Source organism: Eurypyga helias, unplaced genomic scaffold (assembly GCF_000690775.1).
Source record: "Eurypyga helias isolate BGI_N326 unplaced genomic scaffold, ASM69077v1 scaffold23457, whole genome shotgun sequence".
NCBI classification, from domain to species: domain Eukaryota; kingdom Metazoa; phylum Chordata; class Aves; order Eurypygiformes; family Eurypygidae; genus Eurypyga; species Eurypyga helias.
Genome location: NW_010263998.1, coordinates 78,782 through 93,093, shown reverse-complemented (window position 1 = coordinate 93,093; position 14,312 = coordinate 78,782). Strand labels below are relative to the sequence as shown.

Here is a 14,312-nt window from a genome sequence, read left to right as displayed (position 1 = left end):
AATCAAACGGTGATGACTTAGAGAACAAAACTGAAAACCATGGATTCGCTCAGTTTCCATGGATATAGTTACTGCAGCGTGATTTAAAAATTACATATGTTATAATTATTTGAAAAATGTTCAGGTTTATTAAAAACCCCCAATCCTACTGAAAACAGATCAGCAATTGCCAATAATGTGCCACATAAAACATGTCAGAGCAAAAATATTTCTGTGCCTTTATGGTCTCTCACTGACAGAAACAAATACTCCTTATAGGCCAAATCCCAAGAGCATTGTCCTGTTCACTACATCTCACTGCCTGATCAAATAGAACTGCAAGAAGTTTTAGTTCTTGTGACTTCCATAAAGGACAGGAGTAACACGCTTCCTCCAAAGGTTATCACATCATGTATCTGTACAGGTGTTCGATTTCTGTGGTAAAGCTTTCAAGTTAACGTAACTTCTGATGAACACTAACAAAAATTACACATTTTTAAATCGGCAGAAGAGCTGAGTTCTCATAACACAAATCATTAGAGTGCAAAGAGGTATTATATATCCTTAAAGAGTTAAGGCCTATGTCTCTCTATGCCAAAGCCAAAATACTGAAAATCATGATACACAGTCTCAAACTACAAAGGTTAAAACATGCCAATACTTTGCATAACACAAGACCCCATCTACGGTGCAGCGCGCACATGCTGTTTCTACTCAGACTCGTGAATTTTAACTGCAGGCTGATACAAACAGAACTCATTAGAACTTGTTAGTAAAAGAGAAAAAATGGCATAGGTTCAAAAAGATGTAATCTTTAATCAGCATAATATTTTTTGTTCATTTTTAGTACCATGCATAGGAATGGTGCGAAGAACATTCGATGTGTCGTAAATATATCCACATTAAAGAGTTCACCTAATATAATTTCAGAGTAAAGCGTACATGAAATTAAAGCAGTAACAAGGCTCTCAAGATTATAAGAAATGAAAGACTTGCAGCTGCTGTAAATCACAGACATACCTGCATTCCTCAGTGAGAAAGTTTTCTCTAAGAAGTAGTTTCTAGCAGCTTTACAGTTCTGTCATTGCCACAAACCAGGGATTACCACATCTGAGAGCAATTTTTTAGTATCGATCGGTGAAGGTACAGAACAGACTCATTCTCCAAACCAGACACATGCAAGCACATACACTAAACCTAAGCTCAGAAGCATTTTGGCAAAGGAAACCAACAGCTAGAAGGGAAGAAAGAAAAAAATACCAACTCACCCACTGTACTCACTCACACAATTCCCCATTAAAGGAAATTCTTTCAGGGCCTTCTTGAGTCTTTTAATCATGTCTTGAAACTCTGGCGAGCCATTGATTCCACAGTGTTCTGATGTGCTACAAGTTGTGCAAGCTGTAAGCAACAGGGCTGAACTCTGCACAGAGTGATACACCTACTGCACCTTAATGTTTACCTTAGGGGGTTGGTCCCGGGGACTTGCCAGAGCGCCCCAGGAAACCAGTTAGTTACAGCCCTGCCTTCTTAACTCCTCCACTGCCTTCGTGGGTGAAAAAACAGTTCAGTCTACTACATCACTCTTGTGGTATGACAACTATGGTCTTAGTCATGTTAATTAGTTAAGGAAAAGCAGGTTCAAATTTCAAGGAGAGTTAAGAACTAACCTACTCTCAAAAGCGAGTGACTATCTCAATTCTGTGTTCCAACCGGTTTTAGTGTCCGAATCCAACACATTTTATATCACAGCATTTAGATGTCAGGCCTCGAGGTCCATAACCGTACAGAGGGAGAGCTCAAGCTCACGTACGCAGTGCACCGACTCCACGAGCGAAATGTCAGCTCCTCATCGGCTCCGACATAACACAGAAAGGAACAACAGGGAAAAACATCCTCAGGCAGTAAGCTATAAGAATCGAATTCCCAGTTGCTTTTGGTTCCTGGAATAGGCTAAACAGTTAAAACCACTACTTTGCGAGAAAAGCAGAGCAGCTGATAAAGACACAATTGCTGAGATTAGAACCATTACAGCCCGATAACTTTGTGTCTGCTTGTTGACAGCAAGCGATCCTCAAAGCTAACTCCTTATTTGGGGTATTTATGGATGTTTTGCCAGGATGGATTCTTTGATGCCTTGCAAAAGAGCACATTTAGCTTTTACCATAGTGGGTGCAGCCTCCTTGGTCCAAGTTTTTTGGTTTTTCCCTTTTTGATTTCAAAACCAAACTTCATAGGAAATACAATCACCTTAGAGAACTCTGCTCTACAGGCACATGTGACTGAAACTAAACTCAGTTAATGGAGGGAGCAGCCCCCTGCACACAGACAACACACTGGTTTTCCTAAGAACCTGAGATTATGCGCAGCAAAAAAAAACGAGTAAAAATGACTGCCCTTGAGAAAACATCCCAGTGAATTCACAGACCTGTCACTCACAGGCGCACCAGCTCAGAATCGGTTTAAGTGTTTGTTTCTGCAGAGGCACATACCCCTAACTCCCTCCCTCCGGCTCTCCCCCTTCACAGTTGCTGGAGGATAGCCAAAAGATGACGTGGTCTAACTTGCCTGGGTCTTCTGGGAGTAGTAACAACCCAGAAAGCAGCCTGCGCAGGGTGTTAGTTTTTGTAAGGACAGTGGAACCACAGCTGTAGTGAAACCTTCGTTTCCCTCTATTCAGAGCACGCCTTCTCCATGAGAGTGATTAATAAACAGCAATGAAAACGAGTCAGATAAAGTGGAATACTTCTGAGAAGTGATTCTGAGAGTGCATTCCTGAACGAGGGTCAGATCCAGAGGTCAAGCTGACGGCGTGCAGCGCTGTGCAAGGCAGCACATAAACCCAAGTGGCAGAAACAGAGAAACGCTGATGTGGCCTTAGATGCAACTGAGACTGGTCTCTGCCCTGACTGGACATCAGCAAAGCAGTAATGCACGGCAGGTGTACAGGTTGAGATGACAGAGCCTGACAAGGATGATGACGTAGTTTTACACACACACACAAGCCAACCCCAAAACAAACCCACCAAACCCCCAAAGAACTGTGTAACTTTTGACACACGTCTTTCAAAGAGATCTCCGAGATCCCCTCAGGCCCTACACTTTAAAGCTAATAAAGCTAATACAAAGCCCAAAATGAGTGAATAATGCTTGAGGAAAAATGCAGAGAAATTACTGGATTGAGGGTAGTCAGAGGCCACCTTACCCTGGATCCTCCACTCAGAGCACAGACAGCTTGATTTCCGCAAAACACCAAGCAAGGGTGACAAGTGCCCAGATCTCAAGCAGAGTACCTGACAGGGACAGAAGACCCTTGCCAGTGGCTGACGCAGTTCAGTTCCTCCTCACCGCTCTCAGCCAGAGTCACTTAAGAGGACACTGAAAACAACTTCTCAAATGACAATCTCAAATAACTAAACCATAATAAAGTTTATTCCTAATCCTTATTATTCAGCAGCTGGCTCAGTCCTGAAGCATGAGAATTTATACTCTTTTTTTAAATCTTGTATAATGCGATGTTTGCAGGATAATGGGAATACATTTGATAATCCAGTAAAGACATCCGGCTAAGGTCTTTAGTGCCAGTGACATTTAATGGCAATGAGTTCCACAGATTAACTGTGCATTACATAAAAAACCATTCTCGACACATTTTAAGTTCTGTCTTTCCATTTTACAGACTCTATTAGAGAAATTAAGAACAATAATACATGATTTACCATTTCTGAATCTAAATTTATAAAATAATCAATGGTAACATCCCTTCTACTTGATTCTTTAATAGACCTCAGTGTTTACAAATCTTCACATAAAATTTTACCTAACTTTTTGCTTAACAAACATGCATTATTTCCAATTCTGTTAGTATATAGATATTCTAAAGAAAAATCTCACAAAAGTTTTTCTTTGATGAAACAGGGTAAGATCATAGAATCATAGAATGGTTTGGGTTGGAAGGGACCTTAAAGATCATCTAGTTCCAACTCCCCTGCCATGGGCAGGGACACCATGGATGGATAGTTAATGCTCTTAAAAGCATTGTTGAGCACTGCTGAGTAAGGTAAATAAACCTGGCTGATATCTAGAAGAAAGCAAATCAAGACAGATTTGGGGAGAAGGGGGAGTTGATAACCTGAACTTTTCATGTGAGAATTTCTCCCATTTCAGTCGACTTGCTCAAGCAAGAATTTTCTTTTCAGCTGTTTGAAGCTGTTTCTTGAATTCTCCTCACCAATTTATGCAAGCTACATGTAAAAGGATTTGGATTCAGGTGAGAACCTTTCCTTAAGAGTTACACAATAGGTCCTCTAAACTAGAAAGGACTTTATTTCAAACAAAGCCCTACTGTGATTTAAAATATTTTGTTCTCAAGTAGTTTCTGAAGCAACTGTGGGATCTGCAGGATTGGATCAACAGCCATGACAAAGTGGAATGTGGTAGTGGTAGTTATTCCTGCTTGTCTCTGGATGTGATCCTCATCTTAATATATGACTACATTTTTGGAGAACAATGATTCCCGTTGTTCTTCCTGAGTCATCTATTACAACATTCATGTTCTCTAGATACAGATTATTCCGAGTAAGTTCATGGCTCCTGTCCTACTGAATCAAGACACCCTACATGTAAGCTCCATTCTCTACGCCGTTCAGGTTCTCAAGGTCCAGGCTATAGATGGTGTGCACTGTGACACACTCCTAGCTGCAGTCACCCGTATTTTTTTCCTTAAATAAGAGTTAGTGGCATAAGAGAAATCAGTGAAAAAACCCCACAAACTGAAGAGAGAACACATGTGAGGCCTTTTAATTCCTGGTGCCCTCAATCACCTCACTGGAGTTACCTTCCTGCATCGCCTGTTTCGACTTCTAACTCAGATTGTTGAAATAATGTTTGGCTTAATTTAAATGTAACAGTGTAAACAGTTGTCCGCAAACTCAAGGCGATCGGTAAACAAAAAGCTTTTGAGGAACACTTACACTACTGAAATGCTTCCATGGCAAGCAGGAACCATGCAAGCCTTTGGCCAGTTCTCTCAAAGATTCTCATCTGTCACTGACATTTATGTTCATTTCAGGAGCAGCAAAGTGGCTGGAAGTTACTCAAGGTGAACTGTTTGTAGAATGAGAGTGGCACTGGGGTAAGATCTGAAGGATAACAAGACATTTTCAAAACCTTTGATACCTATGTCCTCTGATAAGTAGAGACCATGAAAGTGCCCAGTGAAATACGCAGGGGCTATTTAAACAAAAAATTGTCTTACAAGGACCTGAATTGCTGATGTAGTGTGTAACTGTAATGAAGAGGCATGCTTTTTAAGAAAAACGTTCAAAACAAACCTATAAAACATGTATATACACACACACACACTTAATAAGCACCTCATGCCTTTTGGAAGCAAGGTTTAACAACAGGATGGCAATCTTCCGTTGCTATGGAACAACAGAACTCATATGTATCGATTACCAGCTTAGTTTCAAATCCTTCTGATAAAGTTATTTTAGAAATGAGACTGGTAATCCCAAGTTTGGCTATGAAGAAATGCTTTCTTATCTAAACCAGAACAGAGTGAGTATACAGACCTCACTACTTGAAGGCAGTATTGACGTAAATACACAGTTTTATCTTTAGATCATCCAAGCCTGGCCCAAAGATCCTATAAAGGAAAGCTAAAGCTGTGGAAGGAAACCATTCAGTTTAATGCCTAACAGAAATGGAAATGGCTGGGCACAAATCAGTTGTACCTTGATTTACAAAGGCACTGCCATCCGAAACAGTGCTGAAAGAGGTTTTAGTTTACCTCTGATGTGGTTTATGGAGAAATGAAAGGAAGAATCAGAAGGCTGCGCTGCCGTTTTCTTTTAGGCAATGTCTCATGTAAAAAGCAGCTACTGGGTCTAAGCAGTGATCTCTCAATGAAGGAGAAGAGAAACCTTTGTCTTGTGAGACTCCAGTAGTGTCAGTCTGATCCACTAGATAAAAAACCTTTGAAGAATCTTTTTTTCAATCCCTCTGTGTGGATTCGACACTGTGCTGTACCACCTTCATCAGTTACAGTGGCTTAGGCCAGAAATAGCCCCATGTTATCTTGAGAGAGGTCAGTTTTAAGTCTTGCCTGAGAACTGCTGCATCATGAACTACCCGTGTTCTAAGAAGACTGATTTTCATTCCAGTTACTGATAAAGATGACGTGACTGCTGATTTTTAGCAAAAATTCATGTATCTATGAATTTCTGGTAGGTTTATTATTTGCTAGCTCCTTTTAAACCACCATATGTGCATCCTGGCATCAAACAGAAAGAAACAACCACATGGATAAACCAAAACCAAGTTCTTCAGTATAACAGAGTTTTCACCTTTCCAAAGAACGGAGTATTTTGCAAGTGCTGTTCACAGGGAAAAACTGGCCTTTCTAGTGATAACTTTAAATACTTAGCTCTGTTTTGTGGTTATGTTATTAATCTTTAGCAGCTTTGTAATCCATTGCAAAGTAAGGAAATATTGCATCTTCATTTGATATGCTTTCAAGACCCCTAATAATTTGACATTTTTAAAGCTTATCCTATTTTCCGGGTAATCAGTTTGGTTTTCCAGTGAGCTTAGTGTTGTTGGCATTCTGAGTGAGTTAGGAAAGTGCCACGTTCATTGACTGCTATCTTGTCTTCTGTTTTCCTCTAAGCTTAACTGCAAGTTTAACTGAAGATTTTAAACATCTTTTCCACACACAGATTTTAGCCTGAATTAAAACTAACCTCTTACTATTACCTGAAGAGTTAACACAAAACAAGTACAGCATCTTGTCTGCTACATCTCTTGCTTGTGCAGAAATGGAAGTTGACAATCCTGATTCTCACCTACTGAGATACTAAAAACAAAAGCCAAAACCCTTAAACAAAAGAAATCAACTTCAGTTTTTTGGCACTAAAAATTAACTAAAAAAACCCAAATAACTTAAGGCACCAAATTGCATCAAGGTAACTGAATATAACAACTGAAGGATAAAGATATCCACTGTCCCGTGTCCCCACAACATGCTTCTCAGCACCTCAGTATATTTTCTTTGAAATTTATAGAAACCATAGAACAATTTTGTTAGAAAGAAGAAATCTCAATCCCAACATTTGAAAATTCCAATTTTCACCAGGGAGAATTGTGGCATATGGCTTTAGCCAACAGCATCATGACTTGCAGGATAATAAAGGGCAAATACACCTTTTGGAATAAGTGAATGAGACGGGACAGAATGACCAAGTGCCCTCAGCAGAAAGGGCCGAAGGTGTTCCAGTAACAGTACAAAAATACAAAACAGAACAGCACCATCTCTAGGGTAATCTGAGAACATGTGCCAGCTAGGACCGCAGCCATTAGCCTGTTAGTGCCCTTTTACCACCGAGATAAGCAGCTGCTCCTTCCTGACTGGTCTCCCTGTCAGATCAGCGAGTTGATCTCACTGAAAAGTAACTGCACAGTGATTTTTCCCCTCCCCAGTCTGGTTCACCACAGGTGACCACGTCAACTGCTTGCCGGCACAAGAGCAGGGCACCGAGGAGGTGGGAGCAAGTGAACCTCCTGATGGCGAAGTATTTGGTAATGGTGCTTAAAAAACTATGTTGGTACAACCTCATTTTCTCTAGGTTCCCCTGGAGATAACAGAAAAAATGGGTTCCTCCAAAAACTTGCTCTCCAAAGCTGCCTACGTTTCCCCATTCAATTTAGGGTAACAGAGAGACTCGACTCCTCTCAGAGGTTATTCTAGCCCTGGGTACATTCCCCACTGTCTTCAGCCTCAAACTGTGCCGTGCACTGTAAATACAGGGACACCCCCTTTTGTCTTCGCTCACACCCCTCTGCTGTCTTGCAGAGATGCTGAATGCTTACAGCTCCTACTGACTTCAACAGCTTGTGAAAGTGCTTAATGTGTCTGAAACTCACACCCACAATTTGCACTCTTTTTTAAACCTTATTTGTTAATTTTAATGTACTTTCCTTTTTTTTTTTTTTGGTAAAAAAAAAAAAATCCAATTCTTGCACCTGAGATTGCAGTTCATCCAAGTCTGCAGAAACAGACAGTACACTAAGGTTTGGAGACCATCCATTTGGGTCAATCACTTAAAAAGTAAGTCTACAGAAACCAGCTTTACATCATAATACGATAAACCCTACCACCACCCTACTTTAAAACCCAAAGCTGTCCGTGTCTGACAAAAGGCAAACAGGCTGAAAAGTAGCCCCGATCTTCATGAGAGTGTTCTATCCATGTTCCCAAGATGTGAGATCAAAGTGATTTAATTACACCTGGTGCAAACAGTCCCTACTCTTGGTTACTTTAAGACATACTTATTTTCCTTTAAGACAAGCAGCAGTCAGTTTATGGTAAACTCAAACTACGCTCACGCAGAGATTTCTATTTGTTATAGTCATGGTTAAAACCACTTTAACTAAAATAAAATTCACTGCAACCCGTAGACAAGGGAGAAGGAAAACCAAAGAACGCTGCCGCGATAGATTTTCTGAAGACTCGCTCATAGCGCGAAGTTGACAAAATCTTTAGTTTCCTATCACGAGGTTATTGTTATAATGAAGAAAATGATGCAAGCTTGAGCTGTTTTGCAATTGGTTTGTATAACAACATGGGAAGACACAGTCTCACACATCCACAGCCGTGTGTGGCCTGTACTTGGTGAAACGCATGCTACGCCCACGTGACTGGCTGCAACCAGTGTCTCTAGCGCTCTCAGGGCACGCAGCCTCATGAGCTGTAGGAACTCAGTGGTACACTGAAAACAACGCGTCGCTGGAAATGAACGCAATTCTTTGTGCTGAGAGAACCAAGAAAGCACGTGTGCCCTCGATAAGGGAACGCACAGACCTTTAAACCAACACAGATCTAAACCGTTCAGCTACCACGAACTTACCGGAGTAAAATAAATACCTACTGGCCAAATACTTTCACAGAAATTGAAATAATGCATCGTTTCAGTAAATTCTAATTTTAAAAAAATATAAAAACTGAAATCACTGAACAAAATCTTCAGGCAGAAATGGAGCAACCAGCTCTACTGAACCCAATAGTGTTAGAGGACAAAGTATATCCATTGCTACAGGCCTCGCAAAAGAGAGATAGCTTATTTTATAGATAACCTAGTTCTATTATTACTCTTTTATGTGGTTTATTTCGGGAGTGCTGCAGTGATGTTGCAGTGTAGCATCAAGTTAATTAGCATTTCTTGCATTCTTGGGTATGTGAGATAAACTTAGCACACCACCTTTTATGAGTCACAGATCTTTTAATTTCTATTATTTTGCCTTCTGTTTCTGCAGAGAAATTCTGCAGTTTCCTGTAACATAGGAACACTTTCTTAAACTAGAAATTCAGGAAAAGGTATCTGATTAAATGTAACACTGGGACATTTTAGTGAACCTGCAATACAAACTCAAAATATCGGGTACTGTTTCTAGTAACTGTTTTCTCATCTTTTTTGATATTCAACATAACACAAGGATCTTAAAAATATACTTCAAATTACTTAAAATATACTTTGAAAAAAATACACTTCATGCAAGAGAACCCCTTAGTTTCTCCCCTTTTCAGCAGTATATACAGGATAGTTCACAACTTAATAAGTAACTAAAAATGATGAGCAGGTTACCTGGGGATTTTCTTGGGAACCTGAGGTGGTGACGAATGGCTCGCCATTTTCTGTTCAGAGCTCTCTGGAGACTTTTCCTGCATTTCTCCCTTCTCTTTTGCTAGTGCATCTGCGATAGCAGACTCCACTCCACCCTTGCTCTGATGATCAGCCTTTGGTTCAGCTTGGGCTGGTTCGCATCTGTACATGAAGACAATTGACGGCTTCTCGCTGGCCTCTGACTTTGCCTCGCTAAACCAGTGATGACGCTGAACGGGAGGAGGGGGCAGCATATGTATAACAGTTCCGTCAAGACCCACCAATTTTCCTTTCTCTCTTTCTTTCTCTTTGTCTTCCTCATCGTCAGTTTTCCTGCGGCGGAAGAAGCTCTTAAACGATATCCAGCGTTTGGGTTTCGCATCAGCGGCTCGCCGACCTTCCGAATGAAGGATTGACTCAGCCTCTGTCGACCTGGTGGGACTGTTTGGTTTGGCCCAATTGCTGAAATGTCTTTGCAACAAGTTACTTGCATGATAGGGTGAAGAAGTGGACCGCGGAGGAGGAAACGGTGGTGCTTGCTCTGTTGTGGGACTTGCTGTATTTGGGGTGGCTCTCACTGGCTTTGGAGAGTGAGCAGCACCTGGCTGTGACAGTGAATCTTTCTGAATGGCTTTGCTTTCTCCCATCTTGGATGACTCTATTTCAGACTGTGACGTAAACAGAGATTTGGGTCGTACCAGGGTGTTTGTAGTGGCATCTGCGTCAGGAGGTAAGGAATACAGTTCTTCTACGCTACAAGACTTGGGTCCAGACTGAGGTGTTTCTGGAGGAGACTGCGGAGGCTGGATAGAAGCCACAATTTGTGAAAGCACCGTGCTTGCGTTCTCTCTAATGCTGCTGCTGCCAACAGAAGCCTCTGGTGTCACGTCTGTTTTTGCTGCAGGCTCTTGTGTCGTCTTTTGAACTCTTGATGGCGAGCTTTGGTCCGAACTGTGACTTCTCTGTGGTGATATCTGACTTTTACTGAGACAGCTATTAAACTCTTGGACCTTCTGAGCCACAGAACCCAGCCTGCATTCAGAGCTATTAGTCACCCCTTTCGCTTGGGAAAGCTCAGTGGGTTTACTTCCTACGGATTCCATCATTTTGCTTTCTGTTTCTATTTCTTCATATGTGTGGCTTATGACACTAGTTGTTTTATCTTTGACGGACAGCTCTCCGCTGGTCCCTAGGAAACTTTTATAGATAGCCAGGTTATCATAGGCGTTTGGATTGATTACAATAGGAACTTTAACCGCATTTTTGGAACTCTTAGCATAAGTAGGCTCATCATGAATGATAATAGGAAAAGGTGGCATGCCAGCATTATTGTAGCTATTGAATTTAATCTCTGATAAATTGGGAGACTTAACCGGGATAGTTTTTGAAGAAACGTTTGTAGCTGTAGGTGAAGTAGGAGCTGACTTGTGGCTTGTCTTCCTGGGAGGAACCGAAGGTCCTGAGCTGTTAGCAATTAACTCCACTTTAGGTATCTTCTGCCTTGGACTAGTACTAGAAGTCCACACTTCTTGATATCTGATTGCACTGGATTTTTTCAGATTAGCATTTACTCGTGCAGGTGATGCTGCAGAGGATGCAACAGGGTTGCCTGGAGTTACTGGTGAGCTTGGGTTAGATGATGTATTTTTGGTTTCTGAGACTTCAGTCTGATTCTCCTTACATTCATTGGTCATGGCAGCTGATACATCTACTATGGTATATGGCTTGCAAACTGGCTGTTCCATATTCACCACCCGGTAAGGTTTAGCTTGCTCTTCCACAGGCACCAAATTTATAGTTACAGCTTGACCAGCAACATCTGAAGAACTTTTATTCTCTTGCTTATCAGCTTGCACAGCAATTTTGCCATCCTTCTCTTCCAGTCGAAGCGCAAGGACTGCCTTGTGAGTTTCTAGACTTTTCGGAACAATTCTGGAAGCTTTTGACACATCCTTTACTTCCTGATTATCACAAAGACTTTCATATTCCGGTTCAATCAATTTGAGGTCCTGAGGAGTACTAGGAGATAACCCTCCATTACAGAGCTTCTGTGAAGAACTGCTGGTTGTCCCAGAACGAGACTCTTCTGTCAAAGAAGAGTCCGGAGATGTAGAATCAGAAGATACCATGCTCTGCAGGCTCTCTTGCCCATAAAGAATCACGGCCTCTTCCCCATAACCATTTAAAATTTCATCGTAGCTGTCGTCATAATCTACTGCACATATCCGCTGGAGAGACTTGTTTCTGAGGGGCACAGTATTCCATTTCTTGTCAACACAGAACTGCACAGGAGATAGGGTGTTAGCTCTAAAATTAGCAAAGCGAGGTTGGCCCCTCATACGAATTTCCATTGCTAGCAACTCTTCATCACTTTCATCCCAGCTCTCATGCTCTTCTTGCATGCTGCCAAAAAACGTGTCATCCTCACTCTCCTCTCCACTAGAGAACTCTGGGTAACAGAAACGTCCACCTTCGTTACTTATTACTTCAGTGCTTCCACTCAGAATGACGTGCTTGCTGTGCGAGTCCTTCATTCCACCCATCATGCAGCTTGGAGGGATCTTTCTTTCTAGTGATCGTTTGTAACAATTATTTATCCTGCCCAAGAAGGTTTCTCTCGAGTTCATTTCATTTCCAGTCAGCTGAGGTGTGGTATCCAAACCCGCAATCTCCTTCAAAACTTCGGTCAGTCCATTATTATTGTTATTTGGTACCTTACCTACCCCATCATTGTTGCCGTAGGGCCTGTGAACATGGCTATAGCCTTCAATTTCATCTTCGTTATTATTGTTCAGTGGTTTGTTGTTCAAGACAGCTTTGTTTCGGTTCCAACCTGCAGGCACTGCTTTATTCTCACAATGATCGGGTGTGCTGATTTCGCCCATACACTGCCCATCCACCACCATCATGGTGGGTTTCACGGCTATGGTGGGTTTCTTTGCCACAGGTGGTCGGAAGTTTCCTGTATTTCTCCCACGATGGCTGTTGCTTTGGTTTGCATTGGTTTTCAGATTTCCATGTGAGAGGGGTTTTTTTTCCGATACTGGGGGTAACTGATGCAAGCTTTTGGGCTTGAAGCAATTCTTACATTCACCAGGTTTCCAGACGTGTTCAGTGAAAGTGTTGCAAGCAGACATTTTCCCAGAGCTCTGCGCTTGATGCCGTGCTGCTCAGTGCATGGTAACAACCTCATCCATATGTTTCCGCTCCGCTCGCTCAGTACGGCTACTGTTTTGGGCAGTGATCATTCTGAAACACAAGAGAATCAGAGGATAAGAATGGGGAAAAACCATGTTGATAAATCTACTTGCAATCCCAACACTGTGAACCACTCGGAATAGGCAAGCAGTCCTTTGCTGATGTCTCAGCGCTTTTTATGTAAATTTAGAAAACTATGTAACTGAAGTGCAAAAAAGATTGCAGATATCATTCTTCTCATACATAAAGAACTAAAACTTCATCAGCAAAGTCCTGTATTAGTGAAAGTAGAGAATGAGACAGAAATGGCAATGACTAAGAATTCAGAGTAATCCTTTTACCAGTTCAGGACCATTAACCTTTAATTTTGACCAATAAAACAAACGGTAGGAAGAAGATATAAACCCCAAGATTAGTGCACATTGGTTTCAACACAACTATTTAAACATGAGACAGGAGAGTCAGAGCATGTTTACTCTCCTAACTGCAACTGAGATGATTTGTTTTAGCTCTGAATGGGAACGAGCTCAGCTTAAGTGACAAAATATGTTCAGGCATTCCAAACTCTGCCATTTTAGAGCTTTTTTCATCCGAGTCAAATTTTAACTGGACAGGAACTTTGGTTGAAGGGACAAGCTGGACTGCAATCCTGGAAATGCTGGGGAAACCCTTCTAGAAAGTCACAGTTTCTTTTCCTTTAAGGTTACAATAGCGGCCAATAAAGTGTTCTTATATCCTCAAAACAAAGCTACAGATTTTCAGGCCCTGATTTGTTTCACATACAGCTTTTCTACCTACGCCCTCCCCCCAGTAACAATTGAAAAAGAATTGAAAATCTCTTTGAAGTGAGCTTTCTTATTTCCTGAAACGATCAGCCTAAACTAAAAACCAAACATGAATCTGCTGTGCTTTATAGTCATTGGAGTATGCAGGATGAATTAATGCCTGAAGATTTTAAGCCTTCTAAGCCAAATCCACAAGTCTGGTCTGTTCATCATTGTTGTGTAACTGCAACTATTGGAGACATTCTACTGAGGTCAAAGAATCTCTGTGTCCACCGCGACTTCTGTAAACACCAGCACTGAAAATCAATCATTTCATATTCTTACAGGCTTTGGGTAAAAAAACCCGTGCTGATCACACAGGTACACTGAAAGGGTAACTAATAAACCCATTCAGTCAAAGACGCAGCTCTCCACAGAGCCCATGGCTAGTAACTCAGCAGCAGGATGGCCGTGCTGGAATTCACAACGGGCACAACCGGTTTTCATCAGCGTGGCACACAATAGAGACCATTAGTCAAACCGAATCTGTCAGTCTCCTCCTGTACCGCTCTGTGTTTTGGCAAAGCGTTGTCCTGTGCTGGAAAAGTCTAACATAGCAATCCTGTTCCAACACCAGATGGGGCTGAAGTCTAACTCTATTAGTGTGTCTTCAGATGCATTTGTGGTACCAGGGCTATCATATTTCATA

The 14,312-nt window shown here is 41.5% G+C and overlaps 1 protein-coding gene across 1 annotated transcript in view; it reads right to left on the bottom strand.

Moving 5' to 3' along the window:
* PEAK1 (pseudopodium-enriched atypical kinase 1) overlaps positions 1-12,778 on the bottom strand; it is a 31,739-nt gene extending 18,961 nt beyond the window's left edge. Inside the window, exon 1 of the mRNA XM_010156255.1 lies at positions 9,624-12,778. Within this exon, the coding sequence (XP_010154557.1) occupies positions 9,624-12,778 (3,155 nt within the window). The remainder of the gene's footprint in view (positions 1-9,623) is intronic.
* Positions 12,779-14,312: the final 1,534 nt, after the last annotated feature.